Source organism: Lepidothrix coronata, unplaced genomic scaffold (assembly GCF_001604755.1).
Source record: "Lepidothrix coronata isolate B3197 unplaced genomic scaffold, Lepidothrix_coronata-1.0 Scaffold293, whole genome shotgun sequence".
Taxonomy (NCBI): Eukaryota; Metazoa; Chordata; class Aves; order Passeriformes; family Pipridae; genus Lepidothrix; species Lepidothrix coronata.
The window spans coordinates 37,836-57,227 of NW_016690473.1; the positions used below are offsets into that span (position 1 = coordinate 37,836).

General features: G+C 53.1%; 1 protein-coding gene across 2 annotated transcripts in view; it reads right to left on the reverse strand.

The window, feature by feature from the left end:
* Positions 1 to 222: 222 nt before the first annotated feature.
* Positions 223 to 19,392, reverse strand: part of ZNF341 (zinc finger protein 341) — a 23,107-nt gene continuing 3,937 nt past the window's right edge. Inside the window, exons 2-15 of one of the 2 annotated variants that reach the window (XM_017837140.1) lie at positions 18,774 to 18,884; positions 17,518 to 17,705; positions 16,276 to 16,428; positions 15,187 to 15,423; positions 13,746 to 13,941; positions 12,467 to 12,551; positions 11,241 to 11,431; positions 10,152 to 10,345; positions 8,944 to 9,152; positions 6,726 to 6,822; positions 4,714 to 4,846; positions 3,665 to 3,776; positions 2,832 to 2,902; positions 223 to 1,296 (exon numbers count right to left, since the gene is read on the reverse strand). In XM_017837140.1, coding sequence (XP_017692629.1) covers positions 788 to 1,296; positions 2,832 to 2,902; positions 3,665 to 3,776; positions 4,714 to 4,846; positions 6,726 to 6,822; positions 8,944 to 9,152; positions 10,152 to 10,345; positions 11,241 to 11,431; positions 12,467 to 12,551; positions 13,746 to 13,941; positions 15,187 to 15,423; positions 16,276 to 16,428; positions 17,518 to 17,705; positions 18,774 to 18,884 — 2,486 coding nt within the window. In that variant the 3' untranslated portion in view covers positions 223 to 787. Of the gene's footprint in view, positions 1,297 to 2,830; positions 2,903 to 3,664; positions 3,938 to 4,713; positions 4,847 to 6,725; positions 6,823 to 8,943; positions 9,153 to 10,151; positions 10,346 to 11,240; positions 11,432 to 12,466; positions 12,552 to 13,745; positions 13,942 to 15,186; positions 15,424 to 16,275; positions 16,429 to 17,517; positions 17,706 to 18,773; positions 18,885 to 19,392 lie in introns of those variants that run through there. The other variant, XM_017837141.1, reaches the window with a different exon arrangement.

Here is a 19,392-nt window from a genome sequence, read left to right on the forward strand (position 1 = left end):
TCCTGGATGCATCACAGGTTTCCTGGACAGGTCACCTCACCCAGGCCACTGTACACAGGGGTCATGTTTAACTGTTCCCAGGGATTGGCTCACTGATGCCAAAGGCACTCAGAGATCCTTGGATACGTGGACAAACCATGAACAAAACACTGTGGAGAGAAGAGCAACCTGAGAGAAGAGCCAACACACACATGTGCTCCCACACAGACTCCACAGGGCACGTGAGGTCCAGGGTGTTTATAACTCGTGTGGTACAGACACGGTGATCTTTCTACTGAGAGACACAGAGAGAAGATACCAGACACAAGTCTACCAGGGTATTTCTGAACAGTGTTCCCAAAGGATCTCAGGATGAACTCGCTTCCACTAGGAAGGATCAATTGCTTGCTCTCAGAAGGGCCACCCAAATACTGGGCAATACAGCTTTTAGGCCAGAAAAACCACAGATGGGACAGGCTGTGATTTGCAAAGCCACCAGATTTCAGCAGCTCTGTGTGTTGCAGGTTTGCACGCTCCTTCTTCTTACCCTGATTCAGGGATCTTTGTCTTTCTTGCCCTAAGCAGACCCGTGACGCAGAGGGACAAGAAATAATGGAGCCACCCTCTTCAGTGCCTCGTAGCCACCAGTGGCTTCCAAGCAGTCCTCTGCTCAAGGATGGGAAGACTCAGTGGAGATGAAAGTCATCCTCTCCCATATCCATCTACCTCCCCACCAGAGCTTTGGTCTTTTTCACTGGGATAGATTTGAGCACCGAGTCCAACGGCCACACAGTGGCTCTGGGCACGGTCACTCGGTGGTCTGGATGTACACAGGGACAGCCAGCATGGTGCAGGGCCCGTCCGAGCCCGCCTGCAGCTCTGCCAGGGCCAGGTTGGATGCCATGCTGTTGGGCTGCCCAGCGACAAGGTCCGAGTCGGCAGCTCCTGACCCCCCAACCACGATGGACAGGACGGCATCCGACTCCTGGAAGGGCTCTTTGTCGGGGCCCCCCTCGGGGGGGCTCTCCCCGGCAGCGCCGCCGTCCTTCAGCTCGGCCAGCCCGGGCAGGGCCAGGCCCGCCTTGCGCCCCCCCCGTGCCACCCGCTTCTTCTGGGGCTTCCTGAGCTGCAGGTCCTTGTCCTTGGGCGAGCCCAGCCGGCACTTGTGGTCCTTCATGTACTTGTGGCGGGTGAAGCCCTTGCTGCAGGTGGGGCAGCGGTACTTGTAGTTGCCGGTGTGGGAGCGCTGGTGCTCCACCATGTGGGCGCGGCGGCTGAAGGACTTGTTACAGTACTGGCACTTGTGGATCTTCATCCCTGCACAGGACAGAGCTGCGTTAGAGACCCACCCAGCCCTCCACGGCAGAGCTTCACCTCCTCTCCGAGATGTTCCCTGGTGAATGGGAGGAGATGTCGTGCCAGGCAAATTTGCAGGCAGAAAAGGGTGGGTGGCTACAGCTTAAATGGCTGTGTTTAACTATTGTTTGTTAAACAGAATGTTTAACTATTGTTTGTTAAACAGAGAATATCCTGAGCTGGAAGGGACCCACAAGGATCATCCAGTCCAAATCCTGGCCCTGCACAGACACCCCAGCAATCCCACCCTGTCCCTCAGAGCGTTGTCCAAACACTCCTGGAGCTCTGGCAGCCTTGGGGCTGTGCCCACTGCCCTGGGGAGCCTGGTCAGTGCCAACCACCCTGTGGGGGAAGAACCTTTTCCTGAGATCCAACCTGACCCTGCCCTGACACAGCTCCAGCCATTCCCTGGGTCCTGTCACTGCTCACAGAGATCAGTGCCTGCCTCTGCACTGCCTCTCAGGAGGAAGCTGCTGACTGCAAAGAAATATTCACAAAATCACAGAATCAACCGAGTTGGAAAAGACCTCTGAGATCATCAAGTCCAACCCTTGATCCAACCCCACTGTGGTTCCCAGCCCATGGCACTGATGCCACATCCAGTCTCACCTTAAACACCTCCAGGGACAGTGGATCCACCCCCTCCCTGGGCAGCCCATTCCAATGGCTGAGCACTCTCTCTGTAAAGAATTTCTTCCTAATGTCCAACCTAAACCTCCCCTAGCACAGCATCAGACCGTGCCCTCATCTCACTCCTGGTTCCTGGGAGAAGATACCAACCCCCACCTAGCTCCCCCCTCCTGTCTGGGAGTTGTAGAGAGTATTCTTGCCTCAAAGAAGAGGATTAAAATACCAGAAAAACATGTCAGGTAATTGTGGTGAAAATGCAAAATAATCTTAAAGTATTATTTTCTCTAAGTGTATTTGGTAAGTAAAGAAATTTTCACTTTTTTTTCCTCCCAAATTATGGGAATGTGCAGTCTGAAACAACCCATAACTGCACTGTCAGCACATCCCATCTGATCCCACTCTGCAGGGCTTTGGGAACAAGGAAAGACTTTATTTTTACCCCAAGAGACAAAAGTCTGAATGTTCCCTAGGGCACAGGAATAAATGATTTGTCTTTATTAGGAGTGGGAACATCATTTTTGGAACACAGAGAGAAGGGAAACAAATCCCAAATCCTTTTGCATGTGAGATGGGACTAGGGAGGAGTGGACAGAGCACTCTGGATATTGATTTGACAGCAAACACACTGAGCAATCAGCTCTTTTTCAGAGTTTCACCAGCAGGCCCTGCCTACATATTGTCTTAGAAAACAGCCCAAAGCTTAGACATAGTCCTAAATACAAGCTCACTTAAACAGGCCTGCAACAACACAGAGAAAAAAAAATCTAAAGCTAACTATTTATTCCTCTTTCTCAGGCTGACTCCTTCCATCACATGCTCCTGCAGCATCACAGCAAATCCCAGTCCCTGCATTCCCAACCCCTTACCTGAATGGGACAGAATGTGAGCCTTCAGCTTGTCAGGCCTGTTGAACTCTTTATTGCAGCCCGTGTGGCTCCTGCAACAACAACAAATGCTGGTGAGCAGCATGAATGGGCTGGGGATCGATGTACAAACAGATCCTGGACCAAAACCAGATCCATGACCCTTCTCCTTAGCAACACCCAGATGGCTCCCTCAGCAGGAGCTCAGCTCCCAGCCTTTCTGGGGAGGAACAAGGAATAAGCAGGCTGCTACAGGGACACAGGCTTTTCCTCTGTTACACACGGTCTGTGTCTCACTATAAATGCTCCTGAAACCAGCAGGTTCAAGATCCCAGCTGGAGACAGAAGTACTTTGGAAGGAGCTACAGGGTGGCTGGAGCAGGGAGAAGCCAGTCAGACTTGGCTATCTCAAAAGGCCCATGGCTGTGCCATGGATTTGGAGGTGTACCTTCCAAACCTGGCTCACACATTAGGTTCTATACTGCCAAGTGCCTTTGGAGAAGTGGCAGCTGGGGAGAGCCCATCATTCAGGCACCCCTGTGCTCCATGGTCAATAATGCTCCTTCTCTGCCCTGGTGCTCCCCAGGTGCTCCCCAAAGCTTCCCATGAAGGCAGGTGTTATTTTACAGGGCTGATGAACTGGGATGAAATGATGTGATCCCACAGGATGACAATGACAAAGAACTCCTGGGTTCCCAACTCAAAAGCCCGGAGCATTCCCACCTCCCCAAGAAGCAGTGGGTTGGAAGGTGCCTCAGTGTACCCTGGGGTACCTGCAGGAGACATCCCTTCCATCCCAAGCCCTATCCCAACCGTGCTGGAGACCCACTACGTACGAGAAGGGACATTTGTACTTCTTGAAGGGCTCGTGGATCAGCATGTGCCGCTTGAGCTTGTCCTTGCGATTGAAGGCGGCGTCGCACACCGAGCACTTGAAGGGCTTCTCACCTGGGCAAAAGAGGGGCCGAGAGTCAGGGACGGTCCAGCCACACAGGACAGGATCCACCATGGTGGCTGTGCCCAATATAAACTTCCCCAAACTTCCCTGCCCGATGGGTACAATCCATGCTGCACATTGCTCCTGCTCTCCAGGGCCAAATTCCACAGTTCTGCAACCACAGGAAGGGGGGGTAGCCGTAAAACCTATATTATATAAGTTTCTAGTATAGCTTGTTACTGTCTTTGTACAAAATTCTTAAAATGCTCTTTATCATTCTTTGTTAAGACCTTCGACAGAACGAGGTAAAGGTTTTTTTCTATCTTTGAAAACGTACTGAGAAAGAGATGTAACACCTGATATAACCAGTCAGAGCTACTCAGGAGCCTTGAAACCACTCCAGAAGGCATGACACGGTGTCAAAGGAGATGAGGAAGAGGAATAGAAGATGAAAATGGGGTCTTTTTGGGACCTCCGACTCAGATTCAGGAGGCATGTTGGGGGTGTGGTGAGGGCAGGGATACGGGAGGGACAGTTTTGGAACTGGGTGTAACAGATGAGGTAATGTCCAAATATTGTAATTAGATCCTGAATATTGTATTAGATGACAGTATAAACTTGTAAAGCCTGTGCAACTCAGTGTGTGCAAAATATTCCTGTGCACCCTCGGCGCCATTATAAAGGAGTGCTTTTTGCCTTTTAATACTCAAAAATACTCCAGAGAATTATTTCTCCTACTTTAAGGCATCGGGGGAGGCCACCTGTGTGTCCCACTTCTAACTGGAGCAGTACTGGGCATGAGGCTGAGGCAAACCCACCCATGTCCTGAACTCACGTTCCTACAAATGACTCAGAGTTATTCCCGTTATCAGGAAAAGAGCCAGGGGCGCAGGGCAGCCAGGCCTGTGGCACAGAGAGGACAAGCACTGGGAGCTGTGGGAGCTGTACCCGAGTGGATGTGGGCGTGCAGCTTGAGGTAGTGCTCCCGACGGAAGAACTTCTTGCAGATCTGGCACTTGAACTTGCTGCCCCCGCCGTGCGTGGGGATGTGGCGGCGCAGGTACCTCTCGCAGGGGAACACCTGGGAACACACAGGAGCAAGGCTGAGCCAGCAGGACACACCTGACATCACTCAGCTGGCACTGCCAAGGGAGGTGTAGCCTGTGGAGGAAACATAAGAATCATAGAATCCCGGTTGGGAGGAACCTTAAGGATCACAGTCCCACCCCCTGCCACGGGCAGGGACACCTTCCACTGTCCCAGGTTGCTCCAAGCCCCGTCCAACCTGGCCTTGGACACTTCCAGGGATGGGGTAGCCACAGCTTCTCTGGGCAACCTGAGCAGGAAACTCAAGGTGACTGCTTTCTCAGGAAGGATGCGCTGAGAAAACCTTCAGGATTGTATAAGGAAAACACAGATACAGTGCTAAAAACAAACTAACAAATAAAACCCCAAAGCAGAAAACAAACAAAAAAACAAACCAAAACAACAAACAAAGCAACCCCCCCAAAAAAAACCAACAAAACCCCCCCAAAACAAACCAACAAAACAAACCCCCCAAAAAACAAACAAAAAAACCCCAAACCAAAACACCAAAAAACCCAAAGCCAAAACTTTCTTATCCTTAAGAAACACATAATCTGATACCTTGCTGTTAATTTTGTACTACCACAGTGCTGAGAACCAGCATCCCAGATGGATGCCCAGTCCCCCAGCCAAGCCAGCACTAGATGGGCTGGGCAATGACCCCCTGTAATTATTACCTTCCCACCCAGTTAACCTCACTTTCTGCTTCCTCATAATCTGTTACCAAAGATTCCCATTCATGGTCTTTATAAAGCCAGGAAGAATGGCTCCTTTGGCTAATGGGGATACTGGAAACAGCCAGCTGAGGGAATTCCTAATGAACGTGCTGCAAGCACACCTGAGGGGAGCAAAGGAAAACTTCACAGTTCTGGCACCCAGACCGTGCTCTCAGATCTCTAGAAAACAGCAAGATTAGTATGAATTCAAACAGAAGTAAAAAATACTGCTGCAGATAATGGGCTCTCAAACCCATCTGCTGCATGCTGACAGTCCCAGCCAGGCTCAGAAGGGCACCTGTCACCTGGCTGAGGAAGTGAGAGAAGACAGGTAAGAAAGATGGGTTACTAACCATGGCAGGAGTGTGTTTCCCCTTCCTGAGCTACCTCAGTACAGAGTGGTCACTCCTTTGAGATTGTCCCTGCCCCCACTGCAGGATTTTCATTTCCTTTGCTATAAACAGAGGAGCAAGGGTCCAAATTTTAGTCTGGATTTCAAAAAATAATTCATCAGAATTCAAGCCCCACAAAGTTCTGCCCCTCAAACTCCCTCAGGGGCTGTGCTGATGAGAATATTTCCAGCCAAAACCTACCCAGGCATCGTTCCACTCCCAGTCCCATCACTCAGACAGGTTTCTCTTTGCCAAGGACACAGAGCACTCATCCAAAAGAGAGGAACGAGGGGGAACTCAGAGACTTGTGTAGCAACGAGAGATGAGGATAGCAATGGAGGTGTAGGAGCTCCCACAGGACTTGGAGCTTTCCGTGCCCAACCCTTCCAGCCAGATATAGCCCAGAATGATAGGTCAAAGACTTCCCAAAACCAGCCTTGCTCCTCCTGGTACGCTTGCTTTTAAGCAGTAAGGACAGCAGCCTAGTGTCCTGTGTTGCTGTGGGAATAAGGGAGCTGCCCTGACAAATCCTGTTCAGTAAACAGGACCCAGGAGAAAAGCCAGGGAGGATGTATGTATGTAGGGAGGAACATACTCTGTGTGAGGCCAGGGGTGCAACCACCTCTGTCCCCTGGAAAGCAGCTTGTGGGCACCTGCCAGTCCATACTGAGGTAGAAAGGGAGAAGAAAGGGAGCTGAGGGTTCCTGCCCCCTCAGAGCCCCTGCCAGGTGTCCAGGCCTGGCTCAGGGAGGGATCACCCACCCACCTTCTGGCAGTGAGGGCAGGGGAAGTTGTGCGTTGCTGTCTGCAGATGGTGCTCCAGGGCTTCTGGGGTGGAGTATTTATTGACACACTTCACACACCTGGATGGGGAGAGAAAGGACACAGCCTGTGAGCAAGGCTCCTCAGCAAACCCCACACCACTGCCCAGCCCAGCCACCTTCCAGGGTGATCCCTGACAGGGTTGGTTTGGTACAGAAAATAATCTCTCAGGTGCTCTGAAACCTCAGCAACCCACATGCCAGCTCACACTCACACTCAGCACCCTTCAGAGGGGGAGATGCTGGAAAACTGGGTGGAGAAGCCTTTAAATTCCAGCACTCTTCCACACAGACTGCCATGGGCACATATTCCACACTGCTTCCTCGTGGAGACAAGCCCTAAGTACTGACTTCACCTTACCCCAAACACCTCCTTCCACCTTCACTGCTTCCATTTTTATTGCTCCGGTGAAGGAGCTGAGAGGGAGGGTACAGGATGACAGGGCTGACATATCCTGGCAGTATTTCAGCTGGAGAGCTCTGCCAAAGCTGACAGAGAGAAGCACTGCCAGCAATGGGAACAGAGGCACTCACAGGGTGTACCTGCTGTGAAACCCCTTCTCCTTAGGTCAGACTAACACCTCCTCAAACAGAAGCAGGGCTCTAATCTCAAGGATCCCCACTAGAAGTAGCAGATATTTATTCCATGAAGGTCCTAGGTCACTTCAGTATCTTCTGGGCTTCCTAGTCTTCCTGGACATCTCTACAGGCATTTCAAAAGTTCCAGGGAGGTTTTTGTAGGAGTTCTCACCCAGAAGTAGAAATGTTTCCCAGGGAACAGACCCTTTTGCAGCAAAGGATAGATTTTTTTGGGGCACAGCTTCTACAGCCCATACTCCCTTTGCTGCAGGTGTTAAAGAACCACAGAAAACAGGCTGAGAAGGGGCTTCCCTGGGTCTCTGACCCAGCCAAGTGCAGGTTCATCTGTGCCTATCTTACTCTTGACTGGTGATAAGAGGACTTGCAGTGACAGGATCTTCCCACATAATCAATCCCAGCCTTTCACTGTTGTTCCAAAAGCATTCACTGAATCACACAATCAACCAGGTTGGAAAAGACCTCTGAGATCATCGAGTCCAACCTATGACCCAACACCACCTGGCCCACTAAACCATGGCACTAAGAGCCCCATCCAGTCTCTTCTTGAAAACCTCCAGGGATGGAGAATCCACCCCCTCCCTGGGCAGCCCATTCCAATGGCTGAGCACTCTGTAAAGAACTTCTTCCTAATGTCCAACCTAAACCTCCCCTGGCACAGCTTAAGGACGTGCCCTCTTGTCCTGCTGCTGGGAGACTGACCCTCATCTGGCTACAACCTCCTGTCAGGGAGTTGTAGAGAGTGAGGAGGTCTCCCCTGAGCCTCCTCTTCTCCAGGCTNACACAATCAACCAGGTTGGAAAAGACCTCTGAGATCATCGAGTCCAACCTATGACCCAACACCACCTGGCCCACTAAACCATGGCACTAAGAGCCACATCCAGTCTCTTCTTGAAAACCTCCAGGGACAGAGAATCCACCCCCTCCCTGGGCAGCCCATTCCAATGGCTGAGCACTCTCTCTGTTAAGAACTTCTTCCTAATGTCCAACCTAAACCTCCCCTGGCACAGCTTAAGGACGTGCCCTCTTGTCCTACTGCTGGGAGACTGACCCTCATCTGGCTACAACCTCCTGTCAGGGAGTTGTAGAGAGTGAGGAGATCTCCCCTGAGCCTCCTCTTCTCCAGGCTGAACAGCCCCAGTTCCCTCAGCCTCTCCTCCCAGCACTTGTGCTCCAGTCCCTTCCCCAGCCTCGCTGCTCTTCCCTGGCCCTGCTCCAGCCCCTCCATGTCCTTCCTGAGCTGAGGGCCCAGAACTGGACACAGCACTCCAGGGGTGGCCTCACCAGCGCTGAATCCAGGGGCAGAATCACTGCCCTGCTCCTGCTGCCACACTGTTCCTGAGCCAGCCCAGGATCCATTGGCCTTCTTGGCCACAAGAAGGCCACACATTCCAAGTGCTTGGCCCTAGCAGCCAGCTGGAGGGGCCCCCCACTTGCCATCTGGGTGCCCAAAAGAACCACAGCCACTAATCACACAGGGCCCCCTCTTCCCTCTAAGGTCCCCACCAAACACACTCTGCACCCACTCACTCCTACAAGCCTTGTGAGCACCGATTGCTACTGTACTTGTACACGGCCACGTCCTTCTTGGGGCTGTGCTGGGGCAGCAGGCTGTGCGAGTACTGGTGGACACCCAGCTCGTACAGGGAGGGGAAGTCCTTGCTGCAGAGGTGGCAGCGGTAGCTCAGCTCCTCCTGGTGGCTCTTGATGTGCTCAAGGAAGGACTCCAGCTTCTGGAAGGTCTGAGCGCAGGTCTTCACCACGCACTTGTACACCTGGGAGAAGGGAGAGCAGCTGGAGCAGCACAACATGGAAACAGCCAGGGAAAACCCTCTGCCAACAGGCAGAGTGGCCTTCCTTTTTGGGAAGAAATATGGACTCTCAGGGCACTCCCCTGAGAAAGCAAGGCAGGACAAAGGGGTGTTGGTGTGAGGGCCTGAAACCACTTGGGTGGGTGAGACCACAACACCCCAGTGGTGACTGTCCCATGACACCTGCACTGAAAACTTTGGACTTCATAGAGTTATTGAATCAGTAAGGCTGGAAAAGACCTCCAAGACCATCGAGTCCAACCTCTGACAGATCACCACCTTGTCAACTAAACCACAGCACTAAGTGTCATGTCCAGTTGTTTGTTGAACACTTTCGGGGATGGCGACTCCCCCACTTCCTGGACAGCCCGTTCCAATGCCTGACAGCTCTTTCTGGGAAGAAATTCTTCCTGATGTCCAACCTGAACCTCCCCTGGGCTATCCTAAACCACCTGGCACAGCTTGAGACCATTTTCTCTCATCCTGTCCCTTGTTCCCTGGGAGCAGAGCCTGACCCACCCTGGCTCCACCCTCCTGTCAGGGAGTTGCAGAGCCAGAAGGTCCCCCCTGAGCCTCCTTTTCTCCAGGCTGAGCCCCCCCAGCTCCCTAAGCCCTCCCTCATATGACTGACTCTCCAGACCCTTCCCCAGCATCGCTGCCCTTCTCTGGACACACTCCAGCCCCTCTATGTCTTTCTTGAAGTGAGTGGCCCAGAACTGGACACACTTCACTTCTTTGCTTCTTTTCCAGCCACCCAAACCTGCTCGGTTGACTTCTCACTTAGCAGGGTGGAGGCAGAGGAGCTTTTCAAAGCTGTGCAGACCACACAGCTACAACCCTGAGGGCTGAGCTGCACGGGAAGCACTGGCAGCTTTACAGAGCAAGAGGCTCAGGACAGACCCTGGTGCGCTATATGATGCCCATCCCAACCTCACCACCCCACAGGGCATCCTCTGTCCCTACCTGCTCATTCTTGTGCTGTGTCATGTGTGATTTGAGCTGGAAATAGGTGTTGAACTTGCTGGGGCAGAACTGGCACTGGTAAGAGCTGTCGATCAAGACAACCTGCTTGGCCTCCAGCTTGCCTGCCTCGCTGTCCTCCAAGGGGCTCAGCTCTTGGGGTGGTAGCATGGGGTTCCTTGAGGGCTGAGGCAAACCTGCAGAAGGGGAGAAAGTCACACCCTGACATGAGACAGCTCTGAAGGTTGCTCTGAGAGCCAGGTCAGGCCAGGCTCCTCCTCCCTTTCAAAGACAGATTCTTTAGATCTCAATAACAGGGTGGTTTTAAATTTGTCAAGAGATACATCAGGGCTCTGACTACCGTGTCTTCCTCTCCTTAACCCGTTCCCTTTTTCCATGGATATAACTGTGCTTTGTGGAGCAGTCAGAGAACAGGCCTCTACCAGTGAACCAGAGCCAGATTTACTCCCATTCCAGTAGAAGACAGGAGGTTAAGATCCAGCCAGCTCAGTCCATGATGTCTGCAGAGGGCAGTTCCAGTGAGGCCTTGTCTTAGACATGACATTGTCACTGCCCTTACTCCCTACCAGGACTGGGGCCACCAGCAGAGAGGGCATCCAGACACCACCAAGGAGCTCTTCTCTGCCTCAGGTATTTTCAGGTGGCTGCTGTGGCAGATCCAGCCCAGGCATAACATGCATGTTGCAATCAAGCAAGGGCACTGGGCTACCTTAAACCACTGGGTTGTCTAGCCCCTATACCAGAGCTGTCAGAGGTGGCTCATGCATCTGCCAGGAAGTGAGAAGGGGAAGACACCTTGTCCTGTCTGCATGCACATACTGGCACAGAGTTTGGAGTCACTGTCTCCACCAGCACTGAATCCACCATGGCTCGGGGTACAAAAGGATGCACCTGCCAGCTAGACCTGAGCAAATGAAACTTGCTTAGTGTGAGCTGCTAAACCCCACCCAGGACTGCACACAGCACACACAGCTCCCACCTCCCCTCCCTCCCCGTGTGGAGGTGCAGGGACCTGCAACCTCCCCACATCACTGCCCTGCCCCACGCTCATGCCACCCCCAGACAGCAAACCTGTGTTCTCCTCGTCCTCTGGCTGGTTGGGATTCAAGGCCATGACCTGCACTGTGATGGAGTTGCGGGAGATGGTGCAGCCCAGCCCTGGAGGCCACACTTTGTGGGTCTGCATGTGCTTCTTCACGTTGGACTTCTGGGCAAAGGCTCGGCCACACACGATACACTGGAAGGGCTTCTCACCTGTGTGGCTGAAAGCAGAAGGCACCAAATCAGCAGCTGGTGGAGACAGGAGGCAGCCCCCAGGCAGAGCCTGTGGTGGGCTGGCTGCTGCAGGACAGTGCTGGGCACTCAGCTTGGCACATCACACCTGGGCCAGCCAAACAAGGGCTTTGAGACCTCATTCACCAGAGTAGGTGGATTGTGAGAGGCCGGGTGAAACCAGCCAGACAAAACACTTGTGGTCTGGGGATGATGAGGGGTCAAAGTGGGAGAGGAAAAGAGCTCTGCAGCAACATCAAGGCATTCACTGTCAGGGTCTCTGCACAGATCTTGGGGACCCCCATCACTTTCTCAGGGGTACAAGCTTTTCCTTCCCTGCCACCCTTCCTTCCCCGGCACACATCTCTTCTAGCTTGCAGACATCTCATCTCCCTGAATTTGCTCTCTCCTGTCCAGGGCAGAAAGGTCTTTCTACCCTGCCCTCCTGCTTCAGGAGAAAGACTGGACTCCAACACATGCAGTACATCATGTGAAGAGTCCAGGCTGGGCAGGGGTACAAGCCCACCACTTGTTCCCTCTCATCTGTTCTGAGTCCAGCAGACTCTGCTGGGGGAAACTGAAGATTTCAGCTGCCTCCTGCCAAAGAAAAGCTCTCTTATAAGAGCTCCCTGTATAAACACTGAGCTTGGCTTGGTTTGCTAACACCAGCAAACACCAAACACAAGGGCTACAGCTTGCTAGGGAGGCACAGAAAAGGGAAGGGCATGGCAAGCAGTGGAGATGCTGCTGCTCTGGTGATCAGGTGACAAGGCTGTCAAAGTCTCATCAGTCAGGGAAACAAGCCTCCAGTCCCACCACATCATCAGCATGAAGGTTACATCCGTGATGCAGTCTTCACCCCAGTCACTGGGGAGGTGTCCTGGAATGAGAAGGATGAAGAATCCCCTCCCATTGCAGCACAGATTCTGGGGCACGACAAACTGGACTGCACAGACTCCCTCAGCAGAACTGTGCCCAGCTCCACCCCAGCCACCCTGCTGTGTCCAGGTCAGTGGCACTGTTACCTTCTGATGTGCTGCTGCAGGTCAAAGTTCTTGGTGAAGGCCTTGTCACAGTAAGTGCATTTCAGCTTGGAGGACTTGGGTTTACCTGCAAGCAAGAACACAGACAAGAATGAGACCACGTGGCACAGCCCTGTCCCCACTGTCACAGGGCTCTCACCCCCAGACAGGACTACTCAGGACCAAGAAAGGGCTTATGAAAAGGTAGGATCTGCCTGGCCAGACGAGGGAGAGGTTATGGGCACAAACATACATTTAACATAGCCTGAGCCAACTCTAGTAGCACTAAGGAGTGTAGGCTGGTGGGGCAGGGCATCCCCCTCAGGCATTAACCACTCCCTTTCCACAGACCCTTCTGTGCTACAGAGCACACACTTTAAAGGCATGTTGGGCATTGGGAAAGACACAGGATTAGAGAGAGGAAGGGCCCCAGCTCTGTCTCTGCTGTGAACTCACCAGGTTAGCCATCAGCCAGAGCACATGCACATTCCTCCCTTCCAGAAGGTCAGTCAGTCACATCTTCTATCTACTCTGACGGGGTCTAAACCAATGGGGAACAGCAGAACTGTGGGCTGCTCTAGGAATTCTGGACTGACAACTGCAGCATGCATGGCCATTCTCACCTCTGCAAACAAGGTTAAACCCTAGGATCTGCATGGTTGTAACTCCAGAGGCCCAGCCTTCCTGGGGACAAAGGCCACATGCCTTTCCTCTACCTCACACCTGGGAGCTCCTGTGTCACCCAGCTGGGTGTGCTTGGACACCAACAACGGGTCAGCCTTGGCTCTGGGGCTCCTCCATCCTGGGACAGGGCACACTCCTGTCCTGCCTCACCTGGGGACAGGTGTGTTTTCTTTGTTGACACACACAAGAGGGATGGGCCTCCTCAGCCCTTGGAAAGAGAGTGTCTGGGGCCAGGCCACATCCAGCCCACCAGCCCTGTGGCTGGACAGTCTTCTTGGGGTAGAACGAGCTGTAACACCTTACTTGGCAGATGTGCCCACTTCAGGTGTGATGCAGTAACCTCGTAGCTGCAGAGACTTGGCACAGGTTTGCCCATGCAGCAGCACAGTGACAGTCCTTCCACGTGCACACACAGGTGACAGGCAAGAAGCACATCCACGCTTGGAGCTGCTTTTGGCAGTTTCATGCAGGGAATCCTGTTCCTCCCTCAGAGCTGCACAGCCAGTGCCACCCCTCGGGGCCTGGTGAGCCCGTGGCTCAGCAGCCCCCTCCAGGACAAGCAGGGCGAGTGCAGGGCAGGTGCTGTGAGGACACTCACCTTCCTGCAGCCCGCTCTCGTTTTTGCAGCGTCGAGTTTTGGCAGCAGCAGGGGAATCAAAACCAACCATGGGACCTCCTCCTGTGCTGGTCAGGGCAGTGGGAGCACTGGTGCTCTTGGACTTGAACCCCTGCTTCCCAGGGCTGTACACGGGGGGAGAGGGGTACACGGGACTTTCCACACACTGGCTTGGTACCTGTGGCAGGGAAATTCATCAGTGGGACAGGTTTGCTACACAGAATTATCCTGGGCCCCAACCTCCAACTCCAGCAACATCAGGCTATTAATCTGGTTGAGTTTTCTGCCCTCTGCCAAACTGGATCAAATTTCCAGTTCACCAGCCCAACAATGTGTCTCTAACCAAAGGTAGCACCTTGCACAGTGTTCCTGCTGAACATCAAAAAGCATCCAGCAGTTATTATAGCAGGAAGAGTACAGCAAAGAAACACCAAATGAGCTGTCTAGTCCCTCACCTATAAGAGCTTCTTATCCCTCTGGAGCAGGTTACCAGGATTACTGCTGACCCAGTGGCAGGGATCTCCAGTGACCCCAGACATGCATTTCCAGACCCTGTTGCCTGCCCTGGCAGGACTGAATAAGGAAAGGAAGGCACAAGAAAACTCCAGGTGGCAAAGCACGACCGTTTGTGTCAGCACCAAGGTTAGAAAAGGACACTTAGATACAGAGGCATCAGTCTGGGGTGACGTGGTTTGAGGGTGTTCCTGCTGCCCACCCTGATAAATTAACATTTCCAACATCCTCATCCCCTTCTGACCACTGGCACTTCCAGATCAGATGCCAGCTACAAAGATAAGGATGACAAACCTCAGCTACACCCATTAGTTTCTGTTGTGAATGGCAATACAAATGTGGAGACTGCAAACAGCTGACCCACCAAGGCACCACTCTGCCTGTGCCTTTCTTTAGGAAAAGCCACCTTGTCAAGCTCATTGAGATTTAGACTGAATTTTTCTCTCCACATAAGCCTGCAGTGTGCAGGGTGGTGCTCTGTACCTCTCTGGGAGGTGAGATCCCTCCTCTCAGCTCTCCCTCACTCCCAACACCTGCAGGTATTCTTCAACTACAACAAACACTCGGTCTCCTAAGCCTGTGCTGGCCAAGTCTCTGTCCCTCTTAGCTGTTTCTCCTCAGAATCCCCATCATCTTGCTGACACCCTTCTGTTTGGTACCTTCTCCCAGAGGAAGTAGACATTGTCAAATAACCTAACACATCTTCCTACACTGTGGAATTACCACATTCCTGAAGGTCACGTTGGACAGGGCTCAGAGCAACCTGGTCTAGTGGAAGGTGTCCCTGCCCATGGCGGGGGGTGGAATGAGATGACACTTAAGGTCCCTTCCAGCTCATGACTTCTAGCCCGGGTGACTCCCGAGCAGCCTCGCTTGTCAGAAGAGGACGGATCCCTGGGGGCAGCCTTACCTCCATGGGCGGGTAGGGCTGCATGCCCAGCGTCTGGATCTCCACCGTGCTGGTTGGTGCCATGGGAGGAGGGGCACTGTACACTTCCACCACACCAGTGGTGCCCCCGGGCTGCCCCGGAGCCCCCAGGCTCGGGGGGGGAGGCGGCGGGGGCTGAGGAGGGGGCGGCGGCGGGGGAGGCGGTGGCGGGGGGGGCTGGGACAGGTATCCAGCCCCAGCGTGCATACTCATGCTGCTCTGCAACCAGACAGGGAGAGACACACAACACCTTGAAAGTGCAGCAGTCAGGAGCTGGAGGGGCTGCTTCCTCACACACGTTCCCAATCCCAGCTCAGAACAGCACCTGCTGATGCCTCGGCACAACACAGCGTGTCCAGCTCCAGGTTGGAGCAGACTGTGCTGGAGGCTTGGCATGACCTACAGGTACACACTGTCTCCTCCAAAATCCAAGTGCTTTTATTGCTTTGTTTTTAAAGCTTTTAATCCTTCCGGTTACAAGGAAGATTCTCAGAGCCATGGAAAGTGTAGACAGCCTGGGGAGAGCCTAACCACAGGAGGAAGGGAGCAAACTGACAGGGGTCTGGAAGCCAATCATTACATAGGGCCTCAACAAAAACTGGAGAGACTACGTTACAAAGATCTGATCAGCCAGCAACGAGGTTTGCCAACACCACCAAAGTGTGGGGTGTGGTTGACACACTGGAGGAAGGCACAGGGCACCCAGAGGGACCTGGAGAGGCTTGAGAGGTGTGTCTCTGTGAATCTCATGAAGTTCAACAAGGCCAAGTGCAAAGTGCTGCACCTGGGTCAGGGCAATCCCAAGCACAAGTACAGGCTGGGGGAGAATGGACTGAGAGCAGCCCTGAGGGCAAAAGGACTCTGGAGGTGTTGGTGGATGAAAAGCCAAACATGACCTGGCCATGAGCACTTGCAACCCTGAAAGCCAACTGTGTCCTGGACTGCATCCCCAGCAGTGGGGCAGCACCCCGGGAAGTGTTCAAGGCCAGGCTGGACAGGGCTTGGAGCAGCCAAGGGTTGGAACTGGATGAGCTTTAAGCAAGACTCCCTGGGCCCACATGTGCCCCTTACCTGCACCGGGGGCTGCACCGCTGGCATGGGCTGGTCCAAGGATGCAAAAGCAGACATGGCTGACATCAGCACCTCATCACTGACCAAGATGTTCCCCTGCACCAGGGTCTGGATCAAAGGTGATGGGGGAACGGTGATGTACGTAGAGATTTGCTGAAAGGGAAAAAGGATGCATTGTTGGGCAGCAACAGGACAAAATGATAACCAAAAAAAGATGACGCTGCTTTTTGCTGAACCTCAGTGTCTCTGCTCTCACAGCCTCTGGTCAGCAGTGAGCCACAGTAATTATCTGAGCCCGTGGGAGTTTCTAGCCATAACAACAAGGCAGTTTCAGAAACGTTCTTCAGAAAGGAGGCAAAGAATATCACAGGAGCTGGTGAAAGTGGCCACTAGCTACAATTCAAATCAGGGGTTATTAAACAAGATATGCAGGACAAACTGGTCACAGACAAGTTCAGGCCTCTCCTGGGTGCTTGCCCCAGCTCAGGAAGGTGGAGAGCTGAGGGAGGCTGCTCTGTCTGCAGATGGTGAACATTCTCATCTCTTTGGACAGGACTCGGATTATAGGAGGGGAGGGTGCCTGTCACATTTTTTTGAGTGGAAACAACCTGTGTTTGCAGCCCTGGGAAGAAGCCATATCCACTGGGACTATGTTAACTTGAAAAAAGCAGTTGGTTTGAAAGCACTTTGGAAACCATCACAATTGCAGGCACAGTACATGCCCTGCACTAGGGAATCACTCTGGAGAATTCTCTGTGGAAGGAGTTACTCCAGAGAGGACATTCCCTCAATGCTCATCACACCACATTATGTGGGTTCATTTCCGGAATCTTCGTTCGCGAAGCCCAGCCATGATGATGATGTGGGCTTATGTGTGGGAATGTGAGAGGAGGGATGAAGCTGCTCTCTTCTTCTGCCCACGAGCCAGACCAAAGCCCAGGGGACAGCAGGAGCCATGGCCACCTGAGTACTGTGCAGTGTGACACTGGGGCTCTTCAGCACAGCCAGGAGATGAAACCCCTCCTGTCCTGAAAAAGGGCTGTCAGACTCTCATGCTGGAGGACACCTCGCTGCAGGGGACCTCACTTCAACCACACGGTGAAAAGCCAACAGGACCACAACTGAGCCTCCTAGAAAAGAGGTCAGTCACGAGGCACCACTGGATCTAAAAGCCTCACCCCAATGTCCCTCCCTCCCAGAATCACAGCAGCAGGGCAGAGAGGCTCTGCCTGCAGTCGGTACCTGCCGGCCGGCGCTCGGAGCCTGCGGCACCGAGGTGATGGACGGGCTGTACGCGCTGTTGGTGGCCAGAGATACTGTGGACAGGGACGGGGCACTGCCCTGGCACTGCTCTCTCTTGTGGGTCATGAAGGCAGGCAGAGAGTTGAACTGCTTCTTGCACTTCCCACAGAGGAACACGTCTTCGTCATCTGCAAGGAAGAGGGTCAGATCACTGCTCCAGGCCTTCTCCTGCTACACCCAACAACTACAATGTAGGAAAACTGGCACCTTTTGGATCTCAGCACCTCAAGGACATCATCATCCAGAGAGATTAGCTGCAAGGGCCAAGCTGGCCCTCCTTCCCAATCCCAAGTTCTCCCTAAAGACAACTGATGTGATTGAGCCCATCTCAGCCCTGCTCCCACGTACAAAACCCACCGTCTCCCTGGGACACACTGAATCCCATTGTCTGTCTTCTCATCCCAAAGACAGGAACAACCAACCCAGCCTTGCTCCTGAAGCACCCTCTGCTTTTTAGTCAAAGCAGCTTCTTCCAAAGCACCGACATTCTGCTGGCTGAGGCAGATTTTATTACTCAGGTTGCACAAAGGAAGAGAAGTAACTTGGATCAGGCACAGAGTCACTGTCAGCTCGTGTCCTGAAGCCACCCTTCCATGGGACTGATGGGTTTTGGCACCTCTGCTTGACGCCCAAAGCAGAAAGAAGACAACCCAGTTACACGTCCTAGCTGAAATCTGCAGCGTTAGCAAAGCACACACCACTTGTAAACGATCCAGCTGGACTCACAAGGCTGTTTCTCCTGATTCACAGCCTGAAGCAGAACGTTTCTGGGGACACAGACTGTAAATCCTCTGGAGGATAACTTGGTGTCCACCCAGCGAGTCCTAGTCAAGCACTGTGAGTACCCATGTGCACATAAATGACCAGTTCCCATATTCACTCACACAGATGAGATACTCAAGGGCTGGAGTATCCCCAGGGGATAAGGAATGGCTAATTAAATAAAAAATGTGAACAGTAACAAGTAGTGGTGGAGGCAGTGGCTTCTCCCTCCCTTTGTGACTTTATTGGAAGCACATGGTCAAGTCTGTTGCCATGACCATCTCCAAAAGCTCTCTCAGGCACTTGCCCCTTCCTCCTGCTCTGGTCCTGCTGAGGGCTTCCAACACTTGTAGCAGCCCCTACACATCCAGCTGTTCTGGGATGTGCAGCACTCCCACCCCTCTCCTCTCTCTCCCAGTGCCACCAGGACTCACCCATGGGCTGGATGGCACTGGAGGAGTTGACATTTTGAGCCGATGGATCCGTCACACCTCCCTGACCATCCAGTAAGGACTGCACAGCCAGCACTGTCTGATTATCCATTCCTGAAAGGAGACACAAACACGGAGGGTGAATTGAACACAGCCACACATGGAGTGCTTGGGCACTGGGAGCTTGCTCCCAGGTCATGGAGGGAAGCAACTCTGCAGCTGCTGCTCTCTCCTCCCACAGAGCCACTCTCACCTTCTTGCCCTCTACTCCACAGCATCAACTATCACACCACAGCAACGCTCCCACCTGTCTCCATAACTCCTTTGGCACAGGAAGAAAAGGGAAGAAGGGCAAGAAAAGCCAAAAGAGGGCTTGGTTTGCTGCAGAGAGAAAGGATGTTTACAACCAGAGCTAAAAAGCAGGTATTGGGATGTCACAGAGCAGCAGTCTGGGTGGATCTGCCTGGGGACACAGCGTGATATAGCACAGACAAAATCCTTGTGTGCAGCAACTCCCTCAGCAGCAGTGCTAGAAATGCCTCCCTGTTTTCAAAGCCAGCATTCCCGGATCTGACCAGACCCAGGGCACACACCCCCGGGCAGATCTGTTGTCAGAATCAGC